This window comes from Opisthocomus hoazin, chromosome 6 (assembly GCF_030867145.1).
Source record: "Opisthocomus hoazin isolate bOpiHoa1 chromosome 6, bOpiHoa1.hap1, whole genome shotgun sequence".
In the NCBI taxonomy this organism is placed as follows: Eukaryota; Metazoa; Chordata; class Aves; order Opisthocomiformes; family Opisthocomidae; genus Opisthocomus; species Opisthocomus hoazin.
In genome coordinates, this window is record NC_134419.1 from 80,188,686 (window position 1) to 80,211,664 (window position 22,979).

The window sequence follows — 22,979 nt, forward strand, 5'->3', positions numbered from 1 at the left end:
AGAAGCCGACTGCCGGCAGCCCAGCAGATGGCAATGCGAACGTGCCGAATGTTCCGCTGCAGCCATAACCAACCACACTGCTTCTCCTTAAAACAACATCTACTGATGTAAATCCTCCACCCAACATTAAGTTACATCACAGCCACTTATTTGCTGTCAGCACCGTGTATATCTTTTTTATAGCACACTCACCAGCTACTTTTCCGAGTCCTCAAGCAAGCAGAAGCTGAAACCACAGCCTCCACACTAAATCAACAATTTTCTTGTTGAGAGAAAGCAGCAGCCCATCCCACAGCCACAGACCCCCCCGCCCCAGACAGTTCTCACAGCCGCACACACCGAATCGGACCCTTTGGCCCGGCAGAACTGGCGAGAGGGAGCAGCTAACGCAGCTGAGGCAGCACACGCTCTTCCATCTCGCACGGCACCATCCCACCAAAACCAGCCCCTTCCCTTCCCTTGCTGTCAAACATAATGCATCTTATTATGGAGACAAACAAAACGCAAGATTAATCTGTGCTTAAGCCTGAACAAAGTAATAAAATTAAGCCCTATTGCAATTTTATACTATTTATTAATACGCTGAAAACTTTCCAGCTAGTTCCTCACGCACTGAGCTAATGTGCAATGCAGACCACGCCAGCAGGACCATTTACCTTTCTTAATAGGGCAACCATTTCTTTGGACCATGCAGACGAGTACTGAACGCTGACAGTACTGAAGAGCTGAACTAAAGATTCCACAGGATTGTTGGAGTGGATGTCATATGGTCTCTGGGGGAAGAAACGGAAAGATGAGAAGAAATTCCCTTTCCTCTTTGCAGTCATTCAGCAAGCGTGTTCTTAGGCCTCGGCCCATCCAGGAGCCCTACCCAGCCCCGCAGCAGTTCGTAAGCCATGATTCCCAGTGACCACCAATCAACCTCGAAGGAGTAGCCCGTCCCGCCGTTCAGGAAGGAATGGAAAATCTCTGGGGCTGAAGAGAAAGGGCAAAGTGCAACAGGTTATTCGTTGACTTTGTTTCTGTTCCAGTATTTCATGTCAGTCACTACGTAAACCTTACGGCTATTTTCATGCACTACTGCCTGAGGGGAGGCTTTGCAAGCCAGGGTGAGCAGGAGCAGCAGGAGCAGCAGGAGCAGCAGCAGGAGCAGGAGCAGCAGGAGCAGCAGGAGCAGCAGGAGCAACAGCAGGAGCAGCAGCAGCAGGAGCAGCAGCAGCAGGAGCAGCAGCAGCAGGAGCAGCAGCAGCAGGAGCTTGCCTGCCCTCACTGGGCAGCTGGGTTGTCCAGCACATGCAGGGAGAGCCCTCCCAACCACCAAGTGAGGGACGGCAGGAAGCCGGGGACGCACACACTCCCAGCCCGGGGCCAGCGGGGAGCGCAGGGCGGGATGGGGAGGGTGTGCGACAGCAATTCCTTCACCCCGGGAGCCTCACTTTTCCAGCGGTCAGGCTCCGCTGCAGGACTCGGGTGCGTGCATTAACGTGCTAAAAGAATCCGGTGCCCCTGCCACAGGCAGGGACTGTCAGGCAGCATGCAGTGAGCGCTCTTGAAATGTAAAATACAGACGTAAGGAACAGCTACTATTTCTTACCCATGTATGGCTTTGTTCCAGCTAATGCAGTTGCTCTTTCACCGTCCCTAATTATTGTTGCAATATTAAAATCTGTTAAATGTGCATGACCTTAAATAAAGACACATTTTAAGAAGGAATTAGAAGGAATGTCGAGTCAGAATACATTTGTTTCGTAAGCTTCTGCCCTCGGACCGCACAGCACAGGCAGAGGCAGGCCAGGGTCAGACCCCACCAAACAGCCAGAACGGATCCTGAAGCCTTCTCAGGATCTCAGGCTGGCCAGGTGATTAAACGGGAGCTAGCTCTGGGTCTTGATTTTAAACGACACTTGGAGCAAACTAATAAACTACACTAGCTCCAGCACTTGGTCAAACTGCTCTAGCCAGAACCTACAGTCAACGAAGACGGCAATGGGGAAATGCTATATTAAGATATTGCCTTGGTCGCATTGATTAAAACACTAAAAGTGTTTTTTTGTTGAAAGCCATTGAACCACGACTACCCCAGAGTCCCAGAGCCAAAACAGTACTGTCACTGTACCAGACCACAGCAAACCTGGACGTGCCAGCTGAATGAAATCACACCAGTACAGCCCAGACCCTAAGGCTGCATGAGGAAATCATTCAGATATTTCAAGAAGTGCTGGAATACCTGCTCTCTGTTTCTACTTTCTCTGTCATCAGGACCGAAAGCTAAAGCTCAGAAATGGTCATTATTCTCAAGCCAGCCTGGCATACAGAAAACCCACTCGCCTGCCCTTCTGGAGGCTGCTGCCTGCTCTCTACGTACCAGGCAGCTACGAACGCGGGGCGCAAATCACGGACTGCCTTGTCCCGTGAAGTCTTCCTTACCTCCCCTACTGCCCGCTTGCGTGCGGGCTTTATACTCTGCACTACTTTCTAACAAACTTCCATGCAACTGCAAGCTTTGGTTTTTATGAGGCTTTATGATAAAATTCAGATGGTCTGGAGCCTGAGGGATAGTGTCTTCATTTTATAAGTTCTACTACTGGAACAGAGGTCAACATAGGATCTCCTATGGCATTTCCCCTATGCAGGCCACTGAGACAACATTACCACCAGATGCTCTCATAAAGGTTCCTGAGCTGGCTCCACCTGGCTCAGCCCAGATCCTTCTCCCCAGGCAGGAATCAAAACTATCCTAAAAGTGTATGTGCAGATCACTCTAGAACTCAGCAAAGACAGTTCCTGTGCTCCCTGCCCTCCCGCGGTGCCAGGTACCGCATCTCTGGCACGGGCGACCTGCGCATGGGGGCACCGGCGAGAGGAGGCAGAGAGCAGGCGAGGCGGGGCGGGGGCACGAGGAGAGGGGCTGCCCTTGGGGGATCCTCCCTGGCCTGACAACCACGGCTACATCCCACCAAACGCCCGCCGGTTAGAGGGAGTGGAGCCTCCTCCACACTTCTCCCAGGTAAAAAGACGCAGCGCATTCGAGACTGTAAAGAATCTGTCCCTCGAACGAAGGAGGCAGACAAACCAAGGCAGAGAGATCCTACCTTGCTCGTCGAGGAGGATGTTGTCTGGTTTTACATCTCTGGGAAAAGAAGAAAGGTTACAGCAAGATGAAATCTCAGTCAGATCAAGGATGCAACCGAACCACAAAAAACCTGCCACTTTATTATCTATCAAAAATTAGGAACAAATAAAACAAAAATACCCTAACACGAGACAAGTCCCTTTATGATAGAATAGAAATATGCTTTTCCTGGGCAACTGGGCAAAAAAGTGGCAGCATCTGACTTGTTCTGGTATCATTTCTAAGGAAAATTAATAACACAAGACTGGGCCTATTTCTGTGAGATTGCTTTGAAACCCACCCTGGAAGGCTTCCTCGGAGTGACGGGGAGTGGGACCAGCAGCCGGAGGGTGCCCAGAACCAGCACTGCTGGCACGGTTTAACGCCGGCTGTGAGGACGAGACAGCGTGGTTACCTGTGGATAATATGCTGACTTCGTAGGTAGTCGAGAGCCAGAGCCATCTCACAGATGTAGAGTCTGACCGTTTCTTCTGTAAACTGGACGTTCTGCTGCAGATGATAGCGCAGGTCGCCGCCGAGAAGCAAGTCCACCACCATGAACATGTCCTCCTCGTCCTGGAAGGAGTACCTGCGGGCGCGGCGGTGTGAGCGAGCAGGCTGGGCCCCACAGCAGCCACAAAGCCAAGCCAGGCTTTTCCCCTCCCTAATCACACAGCTCCGGTGAAAACTGCAAACGTCCCCCCCACCAGCATATGCTGGCTTCGGCGTTTACGCCTTTCCGATTAAGCAAGCGCAACTCAAGATGCTGTCTTGTTTCTTAACCTATTGCTACACTAAGGAACAGGTCCTTTGAAGAGGTAGGTACCCCAGCCAACTTCTCCGCGCTCGCCCTGCCACCGCCACCCCCCGAGCACCGCCACGTCACCCACCAGCGGCGGAGCCGCAGGCAGCGCTGCAGGCAGAGCTCGGGGCGTTGCTAGCCAGTCACTTCAGACACACGTCGCGCTGGCAGTCACGAACGATCTGATAAACTTATACTTAAAATACCTCTGCCTATCCTGAAAATGAATTGGAAAACAGAAGTGCTAATTTAACCATAAAAACCAGAAAAAGAGATTTATGTTTACTGTAGAGTAAAACGCCTCTCTAAATCTGCAGTGGATCCCGCGGGAGACTGACAGCAGTGAGGATACTCTACAAAACAACGTTCAATTGTTATATTTGGTGACAGCATTTCTAAGGAAAGAGCATGTGAGATTGTATAATGCTTATGAATCACACGCTTCTGCTCTCATCTTAAATGTAGGCTTATTCTGAAAATATGAGCTGAAAGGGAAAAATCTGCTAAGAGAGCAAGTTTCCTCAAGAACTTCATTACTTGTTGGAAAAAAAATACTGGCAATTGCCAAAATGCTGAAATGCCCCATCCCACCAGCATCCCCCAGTGTGCACCTACGGAGCTCCGCCCCTGCCGTGCCTGCGCAGACCCAAACACAGCCAGGACGGCTTTAAACCACCCGAGCTGGGACCCATCTCAGTAACGCTCTGCTGAACACACTGGCTGCGGCTGGGAGCAGTTCTTCTTATTCAAATTATTTGCCAGTCTCTGCAATATCGAGTCCTTTAGACCAAGTACTTACTGTGTGGATTTAGTATAATTTTTGTACTAATAGAAGTTATAAATCATCACCTCCTAAAATGCTTGTTTCTTTGACTTTTCAAGCTGTTATTTGCTACAGAAATCGGCCCCGAACAGATCCGATCCGCCACAGCCTGTCAGTTCGCAGCAGCTCCACGTGCATGGGATGGGCTGTTTCTGTAACGGCAGCCACTGGGAGCATGGTCCTGCCCCAAGACACCTCGGTCAAACCGCACACATCAACGCACCATGGCACAAAATATTTTACGGTCCAACCGGCAGTGGTCCCTTAGCAGGGGACCTGATAGTGGTATTTGCAAGAAGGCTGTGAAAAACAACCCACAAACACACAAAGGTTTTTGATGGGAAAAAAGATGCCAAGCTGTTTTACAATGCTGGATGTCGCAATATTTGGATATCTTCCGTGAATGCATTCCTGAATGCATTTCATGTTACCATGGACTTCCATGGTAGCAGCTCCCAGGGATGCTCCCACAGAGGTCCGTGACCCCAGGAGGACAGGGAGAATGTGGCTCTGCGAGCACCCGAGGCCAGGCGGCCCCGAAGGCAGAGGGGAGGAGATGCTCACCAGAGGTTCACCAGGAACACGTGCTCGATCTCCTGCAGGATTTCCAGCTCTCTGAACACGTTGCGAACCTCGTCTCTTTCGATGCACTGCTGCTTGTTCATGTACTTCATGGCGTACATCTTCTCGGTGTCTCTCTTCTGCACAATGCACACCTGAGTACCGCAGAAGGGCAGGGGAAAACAGAGGTTTAGCAACATGTTCCATGTCCTCCTCTGCTGCCCTACCTGGCGGAGACCCGCGCCGCTCAGCACTTCTACCCCGCGACCAAACACTCCTGCTCCCCGGGCTGCGACGTGGGACCGAGGGATCTAAGCACCCCTGCTCCAGGTGCAGTGCCGTCCACTCCGGGTTGGGTGCTGCTCCATCCCACCCCAGTTGCCTTTAGATCCTCCTCGAGGACGGGACGCCCAGCTCCGGGGAGAGCTGCCCCGCAGGGAGCGGTGTGTGGGAGCTGCGGGAGAGAGCTCTCTGCTCGCTGCCTCCAAACGGGACCGGCTGCGGGTGCCGGGGGGCTTCTCTCCCAGCCTTGCTGCCCTTCTGCTCACATCCACGGGCTGCCAGCCTCCAGCTGATTGGTTTCCATCTACTGCGCGCACAGCTGTGCTCCGCAAGGTCAAAACCATCCCCTCTGTTTTAGCAGAAAGCGATTAAAATGTAAATTTGTTAGCAACAACCACAAACACCGTGCTCCTGGAAACGCAGCGCACTCTGTCCCTGCCAGACACAGCCCGTGCAGCCCCAGAGCCCTCCTGCGCAGCCAGCCCAGGCTCCAGCCTCCCGGGGACCAAGCCACTGTCAGCAGGGACGTGTCCTCCCCGGGCACGGGCCACGCTGCTGACCTTGTCCCCAACCCCAGTCCCAAGCCAAGCCCTCCCGCCTGGCAGCCCCCGGCCCGGAGCCCCGGCAGGCACGCGGTTCCAGCCAGTGTGTCCTTCGGCTCTTCTGAGTAATACTGACATCTTCATTATCCAGGTAACTATTTTTAAAAGAGCTAATTAGTTATCGAGGTAACTATTTTTAAATGATCTAATGAAATTTCTACATCTGGTATAATTACGTCTGTCCTCTCTTAATTATCAGACATGCTCATGATTACAATGTGCTGGATATATTTTCTTTGAAAATGAAGTAATTTGGCATTTTGGTCACGCAGCCCTCATCCGGAGCAGCGCAGGGAGGCTGACCTGGGGGCGGCTTCAGGCAGCTCGTTAGGGAGCAGGTCACATCTACGCGGCGCGGGAGCAAGCAAAGGGAGCTTCTGCGGAGGGCAGAGAACATCGCGGACAGACGGGAGCCACTGAACTCTTCTGCACTTCTAAAATACTGCCATTAATAACCATTTGCAAGTGCTAATGGCGCACAATATAATATCATCAAGGACACATTGCAGCAAGAAGGTGACAAAATAATAGGCGGTTATCGTTAGCCTGATAAAAACACCCCAATTAGCGATGCGCACTGAAATTACGGGGATTATTTTGCATTCGTCCTTACAATTACGGCAAGAACGGAAAATTCTGCACTGAAGTAACTCCCGGCACGGCCCCGGCCTCACTCACAGGCTCACGCCGCGGGTGGCGTGACCCGAGCCACCCTCTCCGGCGGAACTCGCGCTTGGCCCAGCGGCAGGCGCTGGCAGAGCCCAGCGTGGCCGGCGCGGAGCGGGCTCGGCCATGGCAGGGAGCGCCCCGGGCCGCTGCGTCGCTGGACCCCAGCTCCGTTCCCGACGCACCGGGAAGCGCGACGTGGCCCGCACACGGTGCTCAGCGCCGAGCGCGGTGCCCGGCACCGGCAGCTACGCCGAGGCATGGCAGCCCGCGCCTCTGAGCGTCCCCAGCCCCGTCCCCTGGCTGGCACGGTCCCCTCCGGCGCCTGCGGGCACGCAAAGCCCACCGGCCACAGCTGCCAGGGGCTGCTCCTAGCCCACACCCCCAAGGCGATACCCCTGCTTGTGCAAACTTCATAGCAATAAGGAACTACTGAGAGCAATGCAAAGCACCAGCAGGAGCCAACCCTGCCTAAAGCAGCTACACTGTTTGGGCACAAACTGAGGCACAGGAAGTTCCGTCTGAACATGAGGAAGAACTTCTTCCCTCTGAGGGTGACGGAGCCCTGGAACAGGCTGCCCAGGGAGGTTGTGGAGTCTCCTTCTCTGGAGATATTCCAGCCCTGCCTGGACAAGGTCCTGTGCAGCCTGCTGTAGGTGACCCTGCTTCGGCAGGGGGGTTGGACTAGATGACCCACAGAGGTCCCTTCCAACCCCTACTATTCTGTGATTCTGTGATTCTGTAAACTGGTTGTACATTTAACAACCCAGGCAAAAATAATTTTAGATTTTATAAATTCTTCAAGCAGAAAAGACCTAACAATATCCCTTTAAAACACAGTCATTGCTGTATAACTTCTCTGAAAACAAGCCTTTGAATAACAGCCATGCAGGCACTGAGAAACATTCTTTCCTGATGTCAGTTTATTTCACATTATGGCTAGAAGCTCACTAATTTCTAATTTTTTTTTTTTTTTTAGGTCATGGCTTCCAATAACTTAACAGGTATTGCATTTTATATTGGTGTCATTCGCTTCTTTCTCTGCAGGGAAAATGGAAACCTAGTGTAATAAATGAAAAAATGATGAAAACTCCTTGTAATCTGTAATCATAACAAACAGCTTTCTCAGATGGAACAGCATCCCCTACATACAAATCAATGCCAGCTTCAGGCGCTCTGGAAATTTTTGTTCTTGGTTTTCTGCAAAAGAACACCCTCGTCGGCATCGATGGAGCCTCCCAGCAGGGCTGGGACACGCGGAGGGCGGCCGACCTGCGCCGCGGGCAGCGCGGGGTGGTCCGGGGCGCGTGCCCGTGGCGGCGGTGGCCGGGACGCCAAGGCACGGCTGTGGTGCCCCGGCTGCGCCCCGCTCGCGCCGCCACAGCTCCCACAGCCATCAGCAGGTACCCACCACGCTCACACAGCGCAGGGCAGGGACCCAGCGCACGTCAAGCCGACGTCAGGACGGCGTCGGTGCGGTCCCGGCCAGCCGCGGCCGCTCAGCTCCCCCGACACCGGCAGGAACCCTTCGTGAAACGCCCCTGGCCACAGAAATGCACAGCCCCCCCAGACAGTGCCCCAGCACGCATCTTCCATGTTTCGTGCTTCTCCATCCGTGCATCTGTTCTGGGGAAGGAATAAACATCTACTTGCTAACAAGTCAGAGTGGTTTTTTAAATTCATCTCAATCCATTTTGAAGCTGATCTATGGTGCGCAACAACGCAAGAAAGCAGAAAGAAGAAACTACTTTGTCCTCATTCTGCATAATGCGGTCCCTCGCTGCACAAAGGAAATTTTCAGTGGCTAAATACAGCCATTAGAAAAAATTGTACGTACTGCTGCCAGATTTGCGAAGCAGAAGGCAGGCATCAGCTGGTAGTATATTGCTCAAGACATGGCACATAAAAGATTTAATAGAGTCCCAGATACCCTGAACATTCAGCTGCTGCCAAATGGTTTGTATACAGCTGCCTCTGCTTTTCCTGCATTAAAGGCATAACGGGCTCGGAGCTGGCATTTGCGATTCAGGACACGGGATGTGCATTTCACATCTCCCAGCTCAGTCTCACTCCGTGGGGCCCCAGACAATGGCAACGCCTGCACTGTCACCATCGCTGCAGCTTCTTCTCATCCGAAACTGGGACACCCTCTGTCTTCACTCAACAGCCCCAGCTTTTGCATTAATTTAGAGGGGACTAACGAGGACAATTGACCCAGCTGATATTAAAAATAAGTAACAGGCAGGGAAAACTGGCTCTTGGCTTTGACACCTTTCCTTAAGGTAGGAGTTATCATTACAAAACGCAGGACATGAACAGAAGCGTGCAGAGCTGCCTCTCGCTTTGTGCACAAAGTTGGTTTTTCTCAGAAGAAGCAGTCGAGCAGTTAGCCTGGCTTCGTCTGACGTTTGTGCAGCACCCAGGAGATTTTTCGTCGCTACCTCTCCCGCGGGCAGACGCGCAGCACTGGTCCCTGCCGGCCCTGCCGTCACGCGGCACCGCTCGAATGGCCCCAGCCCCTGCGGCTTCCCGCTGCCAACACATCCCACCCTCTGCTCAGCCAACAGCAAATCCATCCATTCAAACTGTCACGATAACTGGTGAGAGAGAGGGGCGTGAGGACAGCCGAAAAGCCAAGGGATCACAGAATCATTAAGGTTGGTAAAGACCTCCAAGACCGTCGAGTCCAACCGCCAACCCAACACCACCGTGCCTGCTAAACCACGTCCCGAAGTACCGTATCTGTATGCTTTTGAACCCCTCCAGGGATGGGGACTCCACGCTGGGAAGCCAGGCAGCAGCCCCGCGGCAGGAGCCGGGCATCCCACGGGGCGCTGGGCTGCATCCCTCCGCCGCGGCAGAACCGGGCGCCCGGAGCATTCCTCCGTGCCGTGCCACGCCGAGCTGGGGCAATGCTCCCGCGGGGCAAAATGACACGGCACAGAGACGGGGCACAGCACCCAGAGCTCACCTGATTTTCCCGTAGCGTCTGAAAATCAAAGTGGGGGACAAAAGGACCAGCATTGATTTGAGAAGAACAAAGAAAGAGCAGCCTCTGAGCGGGAACAGCCGGCACGGCTCTGAACTGCTGTCCTGCTGTCAGCTTGGTGGTGGCTGTTCGTAACAGCTTCCAACCGATCCAGGAAAAACATTAAGAATTTCAAGTATCAGACCACAATTTAAGGTTTAGAAAACAAACCCCCCAAAAATTAATACTGGGACTACATAAGCAGAAGATACCTGAGGGACCTACACTTTTGACCAGTTCGTCTTCTACTACCCCCCACAGCAGGACTGTAATTTGCAGGGATGAGCCTTGCCCCTTCGGCAGGAAGCATACGCACCGTTTACACCCTCACACAAACCTGACCTTAGGATAAAGCCTCAGGATAAACCTTATTCTGTAGGATCAAAGCACGCTCTCTCAAACCATGGACTGAGCATCAAAAGCAGAAACAAAGTCCATAAGCCGCCAGGAATTATTTGGCTTCTCATTCCCCTGCATCACTCACTGAGCTGTTGCCTACATGAGTTATTTCTATTTTCCACCAGCCCATGGTGTAAGTTGGCATGGAAATAGAGAGCTGGGATCTGGGCGTTTTCTGGTGTCCAGGGAACTCAGACATTACGTCCTTTTTGGAATTTTTTTTTGTTCTTGTTAATTTAGGCTGCTTCCTCCAGTTGTCTAAATTTTTGCTGCTCTGTACAGTTTTTCAGTCCAACTTGCTCTCTCTTAGGCAGGCTTTGCCTTTTCTCCTTTAGAAATCCAATAACTTTTTTCCTGCTGAGCCTGAAATCCCCACTCAGACGAAAGGTCATCTAATCATTTAATAGCGTGTCCTGACTTCTCTCAGACTAATTATAAAGGGGCAGCACAATTTGTCTGGGCTCAAACAAAAGCAAGTATTTTGCATTCTGGGCAGGATCTGTGGAGCTGATAAATACTTGAGATTGCTTGAACTCGGCTGCACAAAGATTATTTCTCCTTCTGCAAATGCAGATGTCATCTTAAACTAAGGCAGCCGCGATCCCGTCCTCGGCCGGACGTTACCACTGCCTCAGATGCAAATACCTGCGCTGGGTTCAAGAGATCTGCCTTTTGCTTCCGAACCGCGAGCAGCAGGTCTTCTTCTTGAACCTCTGGGTGGCTTCTGCCTTTGAAAGACGAGACAAATGCGCTGTAAAATCCTTACGTACCGAGACACTTTATTGACTTCGGCTGAGAAGTTGGTAAACTAGGGCTACAAGGATGGTGAGGGGACTGGAGCATCTCCACTACGAGGAGAGGTTGAGGGAACTGGGCTTGTTCAGCCTGAAGAAGAGAAGGCTGCGAGGGGACCTTAGAAATGCCTACAAATATCTGCAGGGTGGGTGTCAGGAGGATGGGGCCAAGCTCTTTTCAGTGGTGCCCAGTGACAGGACAAGGGGCAATGGGCACAAACTGAGGCACAGGAAGTTCCGTCTGAACATGAGGAAGAACTTCTTCCCTCTGAGGGTGACGGAGCACTGGAACAGGCTGCCCAGGGAGGTTGTGGAGTCTCCTTCTCTGGAGATATTCCAGCCCCGCCTGGACAAGATCCTGTGCAGCCTACTGTAGGTGACCCTGCTTCGGCAGGGGGGTTGGACTAGATGACCCACAGAGGTCCCTTCTAACCCCTACTATTCTGTGATTCTGTGATTCTGTGAGAGCCCTCAGGAAGTTCCAGCCTGGATTTCGCTTATTTTGTTTTTAGAGTCAAGGCTCAGCATTAGCAAGCACCACGCACCGACATCAAACACCTTAATTCTACACTACAGTGAACGACAGCCGAACACTGCTCGAGCTTACAAAAATGCTCACTTGGAGGGGTTGCACCTTGCCCACACATATTGATTTCTCCCCCAGCCTCTGTTGCCTTCCCTTGGGTATTTACATCTGGACTTCCAATGTGGAAACCCTACAGAACTCCAGTTAGGTATTACAATGGTTGCAAACAGTCTCCGCACTTCCCTTTCTCCAGAGGTGAAAAGCACTGCAGTTGTGGCTGTGCAGCTGTAAGGCTGTGACTCGGGGACGGTGGATCGGTCCCTCTGGAAGAGATTATTTGACCCCAGAAGCACTCTCCAACCATCACTCACCTGGAGCAGCAGTTTTCAGCTCTCGAAAATAAGCCAACCCCAACGAAGTAATGAAGAATTATCCAGAGCAAAAGCACAATCACAATCTGGCCCCACGCTCCTACCCAGCAAAGGGAATACCAGCCACCTCCGACACCAGCCACCTCCTGCGCTGGTGGCCGAGGGCCAGGCGCTGCCTCCGCCCGAGCGCGCCAGCGCAGAAGACATGAAGCACTGGGCAAAAACCTGGCCCAGCCTGCAGCACTCCCCTGACCCAGCAGCGGCCAGGCCTGCGTGACCACCAGCATGACATCCCAGCGCCGGGCCCCACCAGACGCAGGCTGGACCACCGGCACGGCTCCTTCCCCCCTCGGGCTGCCGGGGCCAAATCCCTCCCCGTTGTCCCCAGTATCCACACAGCTGCCACGTTACTTGCAAGGTTGAAACCTGAAACGTGAAGTGTGAACATAAAATTCCCCGTGGCACCCAAAAGCATCCGTAGGCTTTGGGACTGCCTGGGGAGAGGATTCTGTGCTGCAGGGCACAGCGTGGCAGCAGCCTTGGGGAGGGCGTCAGGAAACGGCGACTGGCAGCCTCTGGAGCAGGAAGAACGAAGTTCTTCATACCGAAGGACCAGCAGCAGCAAGGAGGCACTTACCATCATGTACAAACAGCTCCAGCTCTTCTGGAGAACGGAGTTCAGTTTTGATCACTAAATGCTACAGCAGACGCGGGTAGAAAAGAGAAAGACCTGGTAATGTGTGACAGAGCCACATCTGCACGCACTCACCGCACCTCTGCTGAGACCACCCTGCTTGCTGGGCTCCACGGGGAGTGTCTGGGTTAAATACCAGTCACTCCAGTACAGCTGGAAGCCATCCACGGGTGCTCAGTGAGGGCCTGGGGCTCTGAAGACAGACAGACTGCAAAACCAGGGACAGCCAGCTGCTCCTCGCAGAGAAGCGCAGGCAGATCCTGGCTACGGATTTCTTACAAACCAGAGCGAGTTTGTTGAGCAAACAGAGCCAGTAAAGCAGGTAAGAAAGGGTTTACTGTAAACTATGCACTGCTGTTCTGTTGCTGAAAAAATAACCTCTAACATTAATTTTTAATAAGTTCATCTCCTTTAGACAGGCTTTCCTCTGACAGCTCACCTGCTACACCAGGACAACAACCCGACCGCGTCTCTGCGTGTCTGCAGGCTCCAGCTACGCCCGACCAGCGCCTGCGGGACCCCCCTGCTGCGCCCCGGAGAGCGGTCCTGTACCGAGAGCTGCAGGCAGAATCTTACCAATTACACACAAAAAAAGAAATCAATTCTCAGCTGCTGTCAGGCAAGTGACAAAGAGGGACCGTGCTATTCTCCAGGGAAAGCGAAGGCACTCGATGCGGCCCCGCTGTCCCGGCGGCACAGGACGCAGAATCAGCCACTCTGCCACTGGAAAGCGATCTTCGTATCCATTCTGCACTATGATGGCACTGACGGTAATTGAAATACAATCTGTGCCTGGTAATTAGCATCTGTGTAACACTTGTAATTAAAAAGATAATATTAATTGGTTCTACAGTTCTCATAAACATTAAGGATAAAACCAGCTAATCAAAAGTTGGGGTTTTTTTAAGGCATAGCCAAGGCAGCAAAGCGTAAAGCTGCCTCCTAGGTGTATTTGCAGTGATACAATTAAAACGTCAGGGATTCATTAAGCACATGAACCATGGTGAGCAGCTGGAGGAAGCTCTGCTGGATGCAGCTACCTGTTTTCCATGGGCCTGTCCATGACTGTTGCGTCCGACCGGGAAGGAGCCCAGGACAAGGCCACCCCCTGTGGCACTCCACACAAGCCCAGGCGTGGGTGGACACGAAGGGGACAGTGACTCTGCCAGGGCCACAGCCGTGAGCTGCCAGCACGGCCCCGTGCTCCCCGGCTGGGGCTGCGCCGGATGCTCACCGCGCACCGGCCACCAGCATGGTGAAGCCTTGGGTCAGGCTCGGTCTGCAAATGATGGGTCCACCAGGAAGGGTCCGTTCCCAAGCCCTCTCTGTCCAGCCATGGGCACAGTCCCCTGAGGGCCATCAGTGACTGGAAGTGGCCTGTGCCAAAACTGTCCCCTGCCTTCCCCTGGGGGCATTCCCTTGGTCAAAAACTCCTTTGATCCCTGTGATTACTGTGCTAGTTCCCAGCTACAGCCTTGAGACAACCCACGGAAAACAGCACCTCCTACAGAGCCACAAAAGCACCTGAGTTGCGGGCAGTATCACGCGTGAACCACTGAAAATCAGCTCAAATTTCTCAAATCAGGTTTATCTAATTGAAAGCATTCTCAAAAAGGCAACAGTTGTGTCAAGTCTGACAAAAGCAGTGACCTGGCAGCTGGGTCCTGGGCATCTGACAACACCGCCCGGCCCTGCAGACGTTCTCCTCTCCCAACACCCAGAACTGTGCGAACAGGGAAGGACGGACAGACAGACAGATGTGCCCTCTCTAGCACAGCTGGAAGTGCAGCTGCGGGCAGCATGAAGCTGTGTGCCTTGGGCAGGATGAATCGTGAACAAAAAGTGAATTCATAACTACCTGATGCACAGGACACCAAAATCAGCTGCTCTACAGGGGAAGGGCTGGGGCTGAAGATCACCGGCTGGGGCTGAAGACCACCAGCACACCCCCCGGAGCAGCTCCCCTACAAAAACAGGACCAGAAGAGGCAACCAACACCTCAGGGATCCTGGTCCCTTGAAGATGTTCCCCCTCCATGGTTGCCACCCCAGAGCTTGGCTTGATGAGCGCAAGAGGCTGGAAACGCTCAAGGCAGCCAGCACGGCAGGACCCCATGGAGCCCCTCACCATCCCTTCAGGGCTGGTCCTGCTGGAGGGTGTGCTGGGCAAGATGGAAGATTTCAGCCCTGTCCCCAGCAGGGCTGCTCCGATGGTGTTGCTGGCCCAGCAGGCAATGTGTTGGGTGCGATCCAGAGGGACCTCTCAGCACCCTGCGGTGAGAGCCCCGGCAGCCCTGACGGCCCGGGGAGGCTGTGCCACCGCGGCCGGAGGCACAGTCCCTGGAGCAGGACTGCAGTGGCACACAGCTTACCCATGGCACTCACCCCGCGCTCAGCGGGGACACGTTACTATAACACTGTCTGATCCTGAATAAAAACATACTTTGAAGCAATCAGAAACCTTCATTGCTTGATTATGCAGCTTATTTAACCAGAACTTTGTTCTGGGAAGAGTTCTGACAGCAGTGTCTCTGGCAGCGCTTCTCCCAGCTATCATCTCCAGCGCACAAAGACCTCTTTCAAAGAATGGGACATCTGCGGCTCGGGTCCCAGCGCCAAGCTGCACAGCAATCTTCCTCATCATGCCGTGCTGACGAACCAGGCCCGGCGGCGCAAACCGTCCCCGCACTTGGGGTGGTCCTCAAGCAGCGGACGCGTCCAGGCGTGACGCTCCCGTCGCTGCTGCTGCCTCAGCCGGCCCGGGCGAGGTGCTGGCACCCAGGCACCGGGCAGATGGCGCAGACAGGCTCCAACCACCTCTGCTCTCTGCAAACAGCCCCTCATCCCGGGGCTCCTGACAGCCACAGCTGACCTCCAGCCCCCACGGAGCGGTCCGTGCTGCCCACATCCGCAGGGCTGCACCAGGCACGGGGCCACAGAGACCCCCGCCACCCCAGCAGCTCCTCTGCAGTTCACGGTTCCAGCCAGCTGGGACCACTTTAGAGCTACATGTCGAAGAACAGCAAGTATTTTAACAACACAGTCTTCCCTTCAGATGCAAAGGTCAACACCAGAAGCCACCGACCCAGGCACAAAGCAAGCTAAGAGGTGTAGAGTTGCAGTGAACGGAAAAAGACTGCGATCCTCAGGAGCCACGCTTCAAGTACAAGGTTACCAGCCCAGCAAACCCGCCTTCACATCCTCAAGAGCTGATTTTGTTTTCTATTCCAAACATCTCGCCACATTTCACTCCTTGAGATATTTTTCACAAAGTCTTATGCCTTTACTTTTTCCCTGCTGAAAAGTTGTGCTTTATCACAAGATTGATGAAGGACTGGTTTGTCAGAACACCATAAATCATTAAAATCTCTTTAATTCAGTGTTGCTGTTTGCTGCAGCCAAATCATAACAGTAACTGATAAAACTTTTATTCATAGCAAGCCTGTTGGTGTTTTCAGGTCATGTCAACACTTCCATTAAAAATCCCTTTCTCAGTCGCTTACGCTAGAGACTAAAACCTCTTCTGACCCAAAATAAAACCTGCTGCTAAGATGGCACCTCAGCGTGCCACACATCAGTAACTTCAACACCACAGTCTTCAGAACATGTCCATGTTCTCATTTCGTGCAAACCTCCAGACCTCCCTGAAGCTCCACAGGCCCCTACGGACTTACACCATCTGCGAACGCGGCCAGCCCTCTGTGCACCGTTAAAAACAAAACACATCTCACAGGTATAGCTGGGAGCGTGCTCAAAACACCAGACCAGGCTTGCCCCCAATTTTTTTTTTTTTTTCCCCCAGAATGAACCTTCTCTCCATCTCGCTGTTGACACAAACAGCACACAGCCAGCGCGCTGAGACTGCCAGGAGCAGCTCTCCTTACCGGCACCTGCACCCAGCGAGCAGGGAGCCGAGCTCTGCTAGCTGCTGTCTAGCATGGAGTATTTCCCCATTTTCCTGCAAGAACTCACGGGGGGGGGGGTGCAGAATGTTATGTACGTGCTCTGAATCCTCTGATTTAAAGCTGTTTCAGTTGGTTCACATTAAGCACTTCCCTTTAACGTCACGCTGAGAAAATAACGTCTCGTCCGACATGAAGCAGACGTTTCTGCAATGGAGTTTTGGGTATGGGTGATTATTTGACTCACCCCTCCAAAAGAAGTGTAGACTTCTTTACCTCGTGAGAGACATTAATCCAAACAAATATGGAAAAAACTAAAGAAGTGACAGCATATAAACCTACGAAACAAAAAAGGGGCATTTTTCTTTACTTCTGTTCGTCCTCATTCTCCATGCTCTCCCCTCTTGCACGCCAGCTATACAGTTTCGTCATTTGACAGAAACCACAGTCAGTCGGGCATCTCAAAATCTGATATCTTCACTAAATTTTAAAACAAAAAAGGTAGGCAATTTGGGTCACCCTTTGGTCGTAGTCTTGAGCATGCATCTTTGATGTGGCGTGGCCCGGGTCTGCTGGCCTTAAGGACGCAGAGCAGCAGACCCTCACGGGGGGTTTCACAGCAGACGGGAACCGTGGTCCCCACCGCACAGACGGCCCTGCCGAGAGCGGCGAGGGGGAAGAGCAGCGAGATGTGCTCTGGAGCTGTCACGCTTCCTACGGAAAGGCAGTCAGGCAACCAGATTTTGGGGTAGCTTTAATCACATGCTCGTATCTCCACTGGGCTTTTCTAGCTTTAATATTATTTAAAGAAGAATGATGAAAAATCAGACCAACCTGGAGGAATCCCTGGAGACACCATGACCCATCTTTCTTCTGCCTCTTGGATGGATCCAAACCTGGATCCAGCATTTACTCCAGCTCAGCAGCACTCCACGGGTTTGCACGAGGATCTGGACTCCTGTACACAACTACAGTTAACAAGCCTTTTCTGATTAAACTGTGGGAAGTACATCTTCCTATGGCTGACACACATTTTGAGTTACATCTTGTATTTGGAGTCATCTTTCATTATGGCCATGATTACATTCTGTGATGTTTTATATGCTGGTTGAAGAGGCAGAAGAAATGATTTTTTTAGTTATGTATCTGATAAAACTTGGGAACAAAGAGAAATCTAATTATTTCAAATGAAGAATGGAGGGCTTTATTTAATCTCTGAACGTAAATTAATGTTGAAGCTTCTCCCGGTCCCAAGGCAAGAACACTCACTGCGCTATTTCGAAAAACCTCATCACTCATCTTGAAACGACGCTGCTGGGCAACGGCATTGAGAGCGATGTGGCCCAACATCTTCGTTTCTGTGCTGCTGCCACAGCGTGCCTCCCAGGCACCAAAGCTTCCATTCCACGCTGAAGTACATAAATGTAGGTGTAACTCCTCACCTTAGAAAGAAGGGGATGCTCGTGTACACTTGCAGCCAAATACCTCATTTTTCACTGGCAGAAGCTTGCTTCATTGCGCTGATGTGTTTACCACCAAATTGCTACAAAGGTTCTGCTCTGGTCGACACCTCCTCTAGTGAAGGTCCTCTGCACGGAAAGACCTCGTTTTGCAGCACCAGGCCCAAGGTATCGCAAAGTAACCGTAAGAGCTACCACCACGCAGACGCTTGTGCCTCAGATGCCACCAAACTGTGAAGTGACTCCCAGCATACAGGTGAGCAAAGCTCACGTCAGTCCATTCCAAACAGCTAATATTCCAGCGCTGTGAAAACCTCCCAGATTTTAATATCAGCTGTTGGGTCATCCAACTGGCAGTCAGAAATCAGAATAACTGTAAACAGTTGTTATTTGAGGGCAAATACCTCTGTGCACAAACTGTGCATGCTGCACACAGCATTAGTTCTTCCATCGACCTCAGCACCCCTCTCCAGCCTCAAAGTCACTAACTGGGCTGCACGGAAGTCTGGCCACTATCAAGCCCCATCTGTTCTGATTTGCTTTTCAATATTGCATTTAAAGCCCCAGTGTCTTTCCCTTGGGAAAAAGGACAGTTCAGACCTCGACCTTGTAGGACCGGACCAAACATAGTTTTATTTTCCCTTTGTCCTACATACCTGACACTCAACACAAAGCATTTGGAGGGCCACCAACAGAGGTGGTCCATACTAAGGACCTAGCAAAGTATACAAACAGCGAAAGTATCAATGAGAAAACATCATCTTGGAAGCGAGAGGATTAATGATAATTTGTGGTTAAGACCAACCTTGCGTGCCTAGCATAACTCTATCAACTGTTAATGAATTTCATTGTGACCACTGCTGATCCTTCCTTTAGAAAAAACAAGAACATGAATGTTAACAGCAGCTCCAGCACCTACCTCCACACATGTAGGAACTCAATACATAAAATACATCAAGTCCCTTCTCCATGAGGAATCTCTTGCAATTCTTCTAAAAACTGATTTCTGTCACGGCTGGCTGGAGAGCGCCGTGTCTCCTGAAGAGACAGCTGTAGAGGGCGGGGAGATGGAGGTCCCTTCTACATGGTGGGCACCAGGGCTGTGCATGAGCCTGGACATGGACAAACTCCCCGCTCCTCCTGGCCGCTCTCCTTCCTCCACTACTGCGGCCACCCCACCGGCTGGGCCGAGCAGATGGGTCATTGCTCACCAGCAGACAAGGGACTGCCTTCAACCTCTTCCCAACGAGCCACAGCATTACTTCATGAGCCTTTCTAGCAAACCTACCAAACAATGCTTCATTACTTCATGTCACCAAAATGAAGACATATGCTTCAAGCATTCGAGGGCAGAGAAGAGGATCTTCCTACTGCGGCTCACGCATTAGGCATCTACGGAGCTTTTATGCTTCCCCTCCTTAATGCTGCTGAGTTACTCACCATCCCTTAAGTGGTCCATCATCATGCATGTCTCCATGAACATCAGACAGCACTTACCGAGCTGAGTCACGGCTATGACTTCAGCCTGGCTGCCCAGAGCAGCCAGCAGCTACCCAACCCAGCCCTGCCCGCCCGGTGGCAAGCAGATATCGCTGGGTTAACGGCACCGGGCATTGGGAAGGGGCAGATCAACACCTGAGCTCCTCGCTGCCACCACGGCTTAAGTTCTGCCTCAACCTTGGAGGCACTGCTGCTGCCGAGAAGGTCTCCAATTGGAGTACTCTGCCCAGGAACAACCCTGCACATCTTATTCTCTCCGAGAAGCCAAAAGATAATAGCAGGGGGCTAAAACATAGTTTTCTCCTTATGCAAAGCGTTCTGCTGTAAGCTTGCATTTGAATGTATTTCCCTACCGAGGAAATGCGGCAGCGCGGAGCTGCGAGCCTGGGGACGCAGCTCGGTGCAGGGACCTCTGCCGCAAGCGCCCGCCGGGCACGGCTTCCCCGCAAGCTGAGCGGCGGCCACGCCAGCCCCGCTACACGGCCCTTGTCAGAACCGCCGCTGCTGGGTGGTGTTCAGCCCTCACCACGGTTTGGTTTAACCGCACCATTTGCTGAATATGAACAGATGTATGTTCTATACTGCACTGCCCTTTATTTAGAGGCATTTTTAGCACTTACTTTTAAAAAGAATTTTTAGATTAAAAGTAATAATACAGCACAACAATCTTACTGCAACTCTGTGAGTGAACAACATCAACAGGCTTCTTGATGGATTTTGTACATAAATAGTAACTAAACGGGAGGTGAAAGTGAAAAGCAGACACAAAAGACTTTTGTTTAATAAATACTGTTACTTTCCTTTCTTTTCTTTCTTTAAAAAAATCCCCTGTGTTTATGGACCAGAGTGTTTTCCTGAGGGAGGTAGAATTCCTGATCATACACAAAAAAAACATAGTTTATCGCAGCTGTAAGGGGTCAAGAAGAATAAAAAAAGTATAAAACCTTAGAGAAGCATATTTGCAACTGTCACAGCGATACTATAGTTCAGGTTTTATTTCAGAGAACAAATCTCCAGTTTGTATGCAAATTGAAGCACTGAATTTAGAATTCACCGATGTTTTCATTTCTAGTGTTTTAATTTTACGAGACTACTCACACAGCCAGCACTTTGCTGTCCACATGATGCACAGAGCACGCCTGGAACTTCTGAGCCGGCGGCCGTCGCTGTGTCCGACCCCGGCTGTACCAGACGGCCCTCGCTGCCCCAGCACCGGCACCGCCGCGGAGCGCTCGTACCGCACCCTGGGGATGGCTGACAGCGCTGCTCATGGAAAGGCAGATGGAGCAAAGCACTGTTCAGGGACTCACATCCACCGAAAATCACATCCTCTCACTCATGCCGCTCACGAAACCTGTTCTTTCCGTCATGGCCATTTTCTCAGAAGCTCTTCGCTCGCGGCAGGCTGAGCAGCATGGCCTTTCCGTCTGCCCAGTCTTCGCTTCCCTGTTTCCCCAGTGCCGAAAGCAGTATTTAGCAGAAAGATACAGCAATAGAGAACAAAAAAGAGCAGGTACCTAAATGACAGAGCAGAACACAGCTGAGGCATGAGAATTAGTCATTTCTGCCTCTTCCCCCCAAAATCCATCAATCTTGGTCAGAGAATGATGTGAGAAGCAGAGAAGTCCCAGTGCACAACTTCTGATAGTGTGCCTGGACACGTTAGGAGGAAGGTTTTCTGCTGCCGAAGAGCAGCGGGGTCTCCAGGGCGTGGGCAGCAGGCGCCCCGCTGCGCTCCGAAACACGGCACGTGCAGACGCGGGGCCCAGCCCCGCACTCGTGCACGCGGGCTGCTCCGGGCGAGGGACCAGCCAGCTCATCTGCCGCCACGCAGCGAGGTTTGCTGCGGCTCTGCAAACACTCGTAACGCGCTCGGCTGGATTCATCAGTCGTCAGAGAGCAGCCAGGCAAGCATGAAGCTTCTGAGAAACTGAGAGAGCAGCAGCAATTTGCCACTTGTTGCTGGCAAGATGGCACCCTTTGTGCAACAGGCACGCACTGCTGGTTTCCTTAAAGGTTTCCTAATCAAACACAGGTATTCGATATATTGCAGGTCAATTTTTCAGGAAGCTTTTTCCAGCCACTCAGAGACCGAAAATACTCGTGAAAATATCCAGTCTGTTGCACTTTGGCAATCCCGGCTATTTTCTGACCACAGCGCGTGTGCCTCGGCTGTCACGGTGTTCATGCACCGTCCAGCTGAACACACCGCAGCGCTGCACCCATGCGAAGAACTCGGCAGCACACTCAGACACGAGCATCAGAAGGAAAGGTCTGCCAGAAACGCTCCAGGATCCCTAGATTTTGTAAGGAACATGGTCAGACACAATGGTTTTAAGCAACCCCACGAATAACCATGACTGAGGCTGGGCTGGCTAGGCTCATACGACAGCTTGTACAGCTTTTACAGTACAATTAGGTAGTGAGACTGTAAGGCTCATTTGCGGCCCAGGGAAAAAAGAGTTATAAATACAGCCTGCCCAGAAGACCACAGTCCTTTAGCAAAACCACATCTTACGTCAGCAACACGTCCTGCCACTTCTGAAGGACAGATACCCATCAGAGGACCTGGCTCACTCATTACACAATTTAAGAAATCGCACGTAGTTGACATCCATAATGTTGGGGCTTCCTCCCTTGGGGGCTAACGACCCACAGAAGGAAGGCAGCACCTAATAACCACCATAAGCTCTGTGTGTTTGTGTAGGTCTGTACACATATACACATGCATGTATCTGTCTACCTACTCACCTATCATTGCTCTCCCAGTAGAGCCCAATTCCACAGGTCAGGGTAACACAAATTAAAACCCTGTTTGACTTTTCAGATTCAGCTCCACAACAGTAAAGCAGCATCTCTCGACTGCAGCACTACTGAGTTACCACGTGGGACGTGCTCGCCGGTGCGGCGAGCGGGGCCCGAGGCCAAGGCGCACAGGACCACTGGGAAAGGCACTCAGAGGCTGATGCAGAGGGTCACCAAACTCTGAACCCACACAAAACAGAAACAGTACATAAAACAGAGACAGAGGTCTCTGCAGACTCATCTGGCTGTTGTGTAGCTCAGGGCAGCCAAATGCTGGGCAATATGGCAGTCGTGGGAGAGAGGAGACTCCATCCCAAGCAGAAGCAACAAGAAATGCACTGTCGCGGTCACCCCACCCCAGTCACATGAAATACCCAACCCTCCACACGACCTTTCTGATCAACCTCTAAAGGTCTATTCCACAACAACAACTTTTTCCATGTCCTCATTTTGCCCGTCTCCAGAATCCATCACCATGGTTCATCTGGGAAACAAGGCAAACCACTACCTGACCCTTGAAAGACTGGAAAAGAGGCAGCTTCAGAGGAGAAAGGCAGGCAGGAGAACTGGGAGGACTAAAAGCATGTCATGTGCTCATCCACGGGAAAGGCACTACCGAGCAGGTCTGGCTCGTGAGAAGTTTCTGCCCTGTG

General features: G+C 52.0%; 1 protein-coding gene across 2 annotated transcripts in view; it reads right to left on the minus strand.

The window, feature by feature from the left end:
* STK32C (serine/threonine kinase 32C) overlaps window positions 1-22,979 on the minus strand; it is an 87,458-nt gene that overhangs the window by 11,388 nt on the left and 53,091 nt on the right. For both annotated transcript variants that reach the window (XM_075423996.1, XM_075423997.1), the window contains exons 3-8: window positions 5,302-5,453; window positions 3,528-3,701; window positions 3,093-3,130; window positions 1,595-1,684; window positions 872-975; window positions 657-773 (exon numbers count right to left, since the gene is read on the minus strand). In XM_075423996.1, coding sequence (XP_075280111.1) covers window positions 657-773; window positions 872-975; window positions 1,595-1,684; window positions 3,093-3,130; window positions 3,528-3,701; window positions 5,302-5,453 — 675 coding nt within the window. The remainder of the gene's footprint in view (window positions 1-656; window positions 774-871; window positions 976-1,594; window positions 1,685-3,092; window positions 3,131-3,527; window positions 3,702-5,301; window positions 5,454-22,979) is intronic.